This window comes from Ceratosolen solmsi, unplaced genomic scaffold (assembly GCF_000503995.2).
Source record: "Ceratosolen solmsi marchali unplaced genomic scaffold, CerSol_1.0 scaffold47, whole genome shotgun sequence".
Taxonomy (NCBI): domain Eukaryota; kingdom Metazoa; phylum Arthropoda; class Insecta; order Hymenoptera; family Agaonidae; genus Ceratosolen; species Ceratosolen solmsi.
Window position 1 is genome coordinate 7,119,543 of NW_011948419.1, and position 8,110 is coordinate 7,127,652.

General features: G+C 22.9%; 1 protein-coding gene across 1 annotated transcript in view; it reads left to right on the top strand.

The window, feature by feature from the left end:
• Positions 1 to 7,462: 7,462 nt before the first annotated feature.
• LOC105360633 (putative glutathione-specific gamma-glutamylcyclotransferase 2) overlaps positions 7,463 to 8,110 on the top strand; it is a 2,471-nt gene continuing 1,823 nt past the window's right edge. Inside the window, exon 1 of the mRNA XM_011497588.1 lies at positions 7,463 to 7,915. Within this exon, the coding sequence (XP_011495890.1) occupies positions 7,908 to 7,915 (8 nt within the window). The 5' untranslated portion in view covers positions 7,463 to 7,907. The remainder of the gene's footprint in view (positions 7,916 to 8,110) is intronic.

Genomic DNA, 8,110 nt, shown 5'->3' on the forward strand with positions numbered 1-8,110 from the left:
ATAATTTAACTAATATTTTAAAAATAATGTTTTAAAATTTTATTTCATTTTTATATAAATTATATTTCACACTAGGCACACTACAAAATAATAAAAACATAGTACCTAAATACTTAATACTATAATAACAATTAATAATTCGATCATTCAGACGACAAAAATTAATTTTGTTGTTAATTTTTTTTGTATAGATAACATAACAATTTTTTATCATGTTTCTACAGTATAGAGAATTTGTGTAACTAATAAGCGAATGATAAGATTTGTAAATCGAAATTGTGAAATAAATATGAGCACAACACCACTGCACGACCTCGGCTTTACGTTTTATTTCAGCTGATTTCTTATGTATTCCATAAGTATCATTCACATAATTCCTCGTTTTTTCAGTTTTCTTCTTGTAATCTATCACAAAATTTTTAAAAGTATTCTATATATTTATCTACAAAACTTAATTTTTTATAAGTTTTAATTTTCATGTTCGAACTAACTAAAAATAACGTTAAATTTAATATATTATTTAATCAATTTGAATAGTCTTAAAATTCAAGCAATTTTTAATATTTTATTAAATTAATTATTAATTATAATTTATAAAATAGAATTAACGATTAAAGAGAAATAAAAATTCTATTGTGATAATATAACGACATTATAAATAACTTGTAAAGAGTTAAAAAATCATACTTTAAGAGAAATAGATTAAATTTTTTATTATTATTTTATTTTATCTACGATAATATAATAATGAAAGGTTTTAAAAAGTTTTAAGACATATTTTGTTATTACACAAATATATTTACATATATATTAATAATTTAATTTAAAATAGGAAATAATTTTTCACCATTAAAAATGATACATATATGAAATTTATGTATTATGTAAAATTATCATATACTTATTTATATTTCAAAATTTTTCGTTTACAAAAATTTTACCGTTGAAGGTTAATAAATTCATGAAAATATACGTATATGATTTTTAAGGTAGCTAATAGTTCAATAATAAATATTTATTAATTATCTGTTACATTTAATAATCTTTATGAAAATATTTAAAAAATGTATTAAATATAAGTGAAAGTCTATATTATTGGTCCATATTTATAAATTAGAACATAAAATAATCTAATATAATTTTAAGGAATATTTCAAATTTGATGAAGATTTAAAACAAAATTTTTCATGAAAAGCAATTTTATATGTATTTTATTCTTCTAACACAATATGTACGTATATTCTTAAATATCTTATAAACATTTTAATATTTAGAAATAAACTATAGAGTTTTATTCGATAGAAAAAGATATAATTTTAAATTTAAACAATGTAAGATAAAATATTCAACAATTATTTCCGGGTATTCAGTAAAAGTATTTTCATTTCATAATAAGAAATTCTATTTACATATATTTATAAAATAATAGTAGTTGAAGAAAAACACTTAAATTTTTTTAATCATGTTCTTGAAAAAGTTAGTTGAAAATGATTGTCATTCGAAAAAAAAGAAATGATTGTCATTCGAAAAAAAAGAAATGATTATACAATCATCGTATTATATTACATGTATATATATTAATTTATTGTGCAGGATATGGATCAACATTTATAGAATGATTTTATGAAAATCGAAAAAAGTTAAACATCATTTAAATTCCTTTAAATACTTTTTAATTAAAAACTTAACAAGAATGAATAAATTATACATATATTATTGATATTATTTTATTATTCTAGTATTTCAATTTATAATATTTAATGATCTAATATTTAAAGATTTGCTTGGATACAAAATTATTACAATTCATTAAATAATGAAATTTTAAGATTTTGACTCAAATTTTTAGTTAAAATATTATAATGGTTTTTTCAAAGAAAAAAGTTCAAATATAAATTAATATTATCTATTTAATACATTTACATTACCATGAAATATCATGCTGCTTCTAGTAAATTAAAAATAAACACTTAAGAAATATATCAATTAATTTACGATATAGATTCAGTGTTAAAATGGACTCAAATAAATCTAAAAAATGTTTTGACTTTAAAAAATGGCAAGTGATTATTGTACCAAAAAGGTTATTAAAGCTGATCTATTAGGTTAAATTTAAAGTATACATATCTAATCTTAAATGGTATGAAATCAATAAATAATAATGAACATATTAATTTATTTTTAATGAACAAATACTATTATATATTATATATTATATGTATAAACAATAAAGGCATAAGCAATAATATAATGAGCAATATATTGCTTATTATATTACAACTATGAGTATTAATTAAGTAATTTAAAAATGTATTCTGATTATATTAAAAATATAACATATGTAATTCTTATTTACAAATATTAATTTTTAATTAAAACATTGTGTTAAATTTTTTACTTTTCTATTAATTAACTATTCAAAAATAAAGATAAGAATTTAAATGACAATTTATGAAACACAAGATTTAATTACAGAGGCAGGGGCATACAGCCATTAAGAATAAGTATGCATTAGATATTCAAACGCATGTCATCATGGTCTTATAATATATTGACGATGTACACAATATTGACAATACGTTGGTGGTATATATAATGTCTAAGTCAATGCTCTTATTTTGAATGAATATTTTATAACTAAACTTCAGCTACGCAAATAAATATGCTAGTCATATTGTACTGTTGAGAGATAAATGAAATAGATACGTAAACCTAATTTGTCTTTTTATTCTAATTAAAAAAAGTTAAATACCTCGAATTGCTTTGACTGCATAGTAAGATGAATGTATACTGAAAAAAAAATATATAAATATTTTCGATATAATATAAAATATATAAGAACTTTGTCATAACCATAATATATATTTTCCTAGGAGGTATATGTTAAATCAGCCAAGTACATGTACATGTTTCATTCAATCCCAACTGAAAGTTCTTAAAAGATTTTCTATGATTTACAAAATGCAAAATGCGAAGAGATGAAAAAGATCATAAAAATATTTTTAATGTATCAAAAAATATGTTTTAATTATCTAAATTTGAAAATTTGAAAAGCAAAAATTAAAAAAATTCAATTTCAAACAAATATTTAATAATTTATAGTATATTTCTGTTAAAATAAATGAATAATAAAAAAACAGAAAAGACAGAATTTTATAATAAACAATCATAATTATGCAGAATTATACAAAAATCTGAAGGTCAAAATAAAAGAAAAAATGTTTATTTTATAGAATTTCATAATGTATTATATAATTGCAGTCCATAAAAATATATTTTTAAATTAAAACACTAATTCAATTATCTTTAAATTCATAAATTTAAAGCATAAATTCAAACAATCAATTTATATTAATTCAACATAAGTAAAAAAATATTTTTACCAAACACGTTACATAACTATTTAATTTCATAACAGATAATTCATTAAAATTCTCTTAACTCTCACATTAACACAAAAATGTACACAATTAGACCTAACATAATTTTGTTAAATTTAATAATTTTGTAACATTATAATTTCCAAAATTTAATTAATTATTAATTGTCATATTTATCGAAGAAAATTTAGACAAATCAATTACTTTTTGCGTCTTAATATAATATAAATATTATTGAGAAAATAAGTAGAACAGAAACAAATAAGTTAAAAGTTGGTCCTTGTGATTAAAGATATTAATTTTTCAAGTATGGAAATGTATATAATATTTAAAAAATAATTACCGTGTAATTATTTATACAATTAAATAAATGTAATAATTATCCGAACAAAAATTAAATTAATATTTTCCCAAAAAACTGCTATTAATAAAGTCTATAACAAATATCGCGAGAGACATAATTTTATACAGTTATCGGGTGTTAATACAAATATATTGTTAATAAAAATTTTATGTTAAAGTTGAATATTATAAATTTAATTAGAAGTTCAACAATTGCACAAGAAGAATTGTATTTACTAGTATAATATACAGTTTTTATATACTGCCTAGCACTTAACATAATAATTGCATAAATTTTACATTTATATATTTTTAATTTAACATGTATTTATTATAAATAAAAAGAATTCAATAAAAAATATTATAAAATCAAAAAAATTTTAAAATAAAGTGATATTTAAAAAGAATAAATTAAAGCTATTATCGTGTAAATTAATAACTTATATTAGTATTTTGGAAAAAAGAGAGTGTATAAGTAAAATTCATATCTTTCAGAATTAAATGGGTAAATATTAACTATGAGTAATTTTAATGTTTAATTAAAGTTATATATAACTAATGCAGTAATTTAAATGAACGTAAATAAATAAATATATTAGAACATATTTTAAGGAAAAAAATATAACAAAACAAAAATAATTATATAACATACAAAATTAATATTCTAGACAAAAAATATATCATCTATTACACACAAAAATATAGACGTTAATAATTTTTAGTTTGAGATATGAGCATATCAATATTTAATGTATTTAAATCATTGATATTTTGCATTTTACAGATTTTTTATAATTATTCAGCTTTAGATGTAGATAGTACATGAATATCCCAGAAAATATATTCATAATATAAAATAAATATAAAAATAAGACACATAGAAGGCAGTATAATGAATTATTTAATATGTATAAAATATAATTGTATTTTAATATTTTAATATTATATTATAACATTATAATATCATAATACTATAATAATAAAAATACTATAATATAATTAGACAATTTTTAAAAATCCAATACAAAAGTAAAGTTAATAAAAATGATAAAATTAATAAAATTATAAAATAGCAAAATGATTTGTATACATAGCCATTTTAAATGTACATGCATCCAATAATTTTAAATTAATAAAGTTAATATATATATTTTTAAATATCTAGATAATGATTTAATATATTATTAACAACGTTAAATAAATAGTGGCTATATTTACTTTGGAAACTTACCATAAATTCAATTTCACAAACTCTTACGTCACATTGACCGAAACAATTTTGCTGTTTAAGGTTGCTATTCTGAGCCAATAGTATTTAGTTTTAAAATATAAAATATTTTATTTATTTAACAGTTTAAAAAAATTTATAGAATAATACTTTAAACTTATAATTTACATTATAATAAATATAAAGCCATCTGTAAATATTTTTAATATTCCTTGAATCTTTATTTAATTCAAATAAATTTTGTATTATATATAATAAATTGAATTAATATATAACATGATATAAGGCTTTAATAATTTTATTTTGTACTTGAAAAGATGATCCTTCCATTTGAAAAAAAATATTTAAAATTTTTTTAAAACAAATACTAATAAATATATACACAATAATTTGTTAAAGGGTTAATAAAATAATATAATAACAAATCGGAAATTTTTTTATTTTATCCGTACAATAATATTGGTAATAATTATTTGTCGATGGTCGGTTAATGCATAGGAATTAACATTTTAATATCTTACTCTGATTTAAATATAAATATTGTAATTATGGGTTTTTCACCTTCAATTAATTTACCTTCTATAATTAATAAGCGCTATAATAATGAGTATAAAAATATCAATAAATCGTTAAAAACTGAAAAATTCTATTTGTGTTTTGATACATACTAATGAAGTCATTTCCTACAGGGTTTAAATCCTTTAGATTGAAAAAATATAATTTTTTGTAATTTAATTAACGGAATTATATTAATGATGATATTTATAATTATATTTAATTTTCAATTACTGTTTTTGTAATTTTATTAATTATTTTTATATCACTTTAAGGTATATCATGTTTTTATCTTATATTGATAATTTAGTATTTTATAGTTAAAATAATAAATTTAACATTTTTACAACAATATTGGTTGGAATATGGCTGGAAGTGCATTATTTAAAATATGAAACTGTCAGTTAAAAAATCATTTTATAAATATCATTCAAAATGTTATATTATATTTATTTGAAGCTTCAAAATATAAAAAAGATTTAAACTATGAAATTAATTTTTAATATTTAATAGCTTAAGAAAATAAAAATTAATAGAATTCACATTATCAATGCTAGAAATTATCCCTTTCTTTTTGTTATTTTTTTCTGTAGAGCGTCTGGAGACACATATTATTTTGTCAGATTATTTTTCTGTTTTTTTTTTATTTTTAGTCCTTTATTTTTCATTTAAAATGGAGATTTTAGTTTTATAATTAATATATCTATAGTTTAAGGTAAAATCCAACTCATCAGTAATACGATTAATAGAAAGAAATAAATGTTAAATGAAATTTGACACAGAACTATTGAAACGAGGAAGTTGGTTTTAAAAAGTTTCAGACTAAACTTTTGTTAACTGAGCAATCGCGATTTCATGCTCGATTCACTGATGATAATTAAATTACGCGAGCGATGGTGGGCGAGACATGTAATTAAAATAGGAAGTAACAAAATAGCAGATAGAATAGAAGTAAATCAGGATGCATTGAAATAAAGAATGATAAAATACGCTGAGAAAATTAAATGCGAAGGAGAAAAGTATTATTCTTACGTTGAATGAGGATGAGCTTTCTTTAAATCATTAAGTATATAGTATGTTGAATGTTTAAGCAGATATAACTCGTCGAATGAAATATAGTTTGAAAAAACAATTGTTTATAGCAGGCAGTTTAATGCATCTAGATAATAATATTTTATCAATGTTTATGGTAAAATTTTAAAGATAAATTATTGATTTATTTTCAAAACTTGTTTAATAAATAAGATTATTTTTACTTTATCGAATAACAAATCTTTGAATATGGCGAACACTTTGCCAACCCACCTTTGTAATATTATCGCTTTATCGCGCGAATTACAATATATAAACTACTGCTGCATGCATATATCTTGCATTCATTAAAAAAAATCAATGTATACGAGTAACGTGGACTCAATGAAAATTTTGAGATTATTTTTAAGTTAGCGAAGGATTTCAAAGGGATAAGCCTAGTTTAATAGCTAAATAGCAATAGTGTACGAGGTTGCCATCATAAATTGAATAGTAGTTTTTAGCATGAAAGACGTGCAATGAAAGAATTGCTCTATTATCTTTATTTAGCAATTATCGAATTGGATTGTTGGTCGTTGAAACGGGTGTTTAGCAAGCTGTATAGATAAATGTAACGGCTGAATTATTAACACGCGCTCGATAAGGGCTGACAAAATGACATGATACTTGACAATTAGATGACTCGAAGTGGGCCGGCCTAATGGACTGAACATTAAAATCGCACATTATCTCGTAAAGACAACATTTGTCAAAGCTTCCAAAACGAGTGGCGAGCAACAGGGTATTCTCATATTTTTAACAGTACCGAGTTTTCAGAATCAGCTACGCAGATTCTTTCTGGGGCAAGCATCATTGAGTCTTAGCAATCGCAAATCTTGCGGTTCTGTAAGTTCTTTGTTAATCGTAAAGTAAGTGGGGTGGATGCGCGCGCGCAAAAACAGAATAAAATGTATGACGCAGTATCGGCGGCATCGACGTCGACATTACGAATGACGAATCGGACGACTCGGAAAAGTTGGACTGCACGGAGCACTGGTCAGGGGTCGGAATGATGGGTGGTTCTTCGTCGATTTAGCTTAGTTTATCTTCTGGTCGGGTGTGCTCTTTGCGTGCCGATTCCCCGTTCGAAGCACCAAAGAATCGTAAAGCCGACAACTGACGCAAGGTTACATCATTCGCCTTGAAACTTGCGTGGGCCGTAGCGGGATGCTACCACGCTCGTGCCGTCGTTCGCTCATTACAACCTTTTCGTCCGTGGAGCGAGGAGCACGACTGCGACAGCTGCTCCTGCTCCTAATCCTACAAGAAGTTGATTTTCTTGCCAATTCGTGATATATCAGTATTAAGTGAAGTGTCGTTGCCGATCGATTATGAAGAGGTACTCCTACCATCTATTTATGTTTTCTTTTACTTCTCTCTTTCATTTGGCTAACTCGTCACATTGCGCACACGCGGCTCTGATCATAACTATTTTTTGCGACAATGACCTTGCTGGGTTACGTGGATACACAGCGATATGTGTTCTGTGCACATGCCTGCTCGCACCTGCGCTGCTCCTGCGCGAACTCATGCA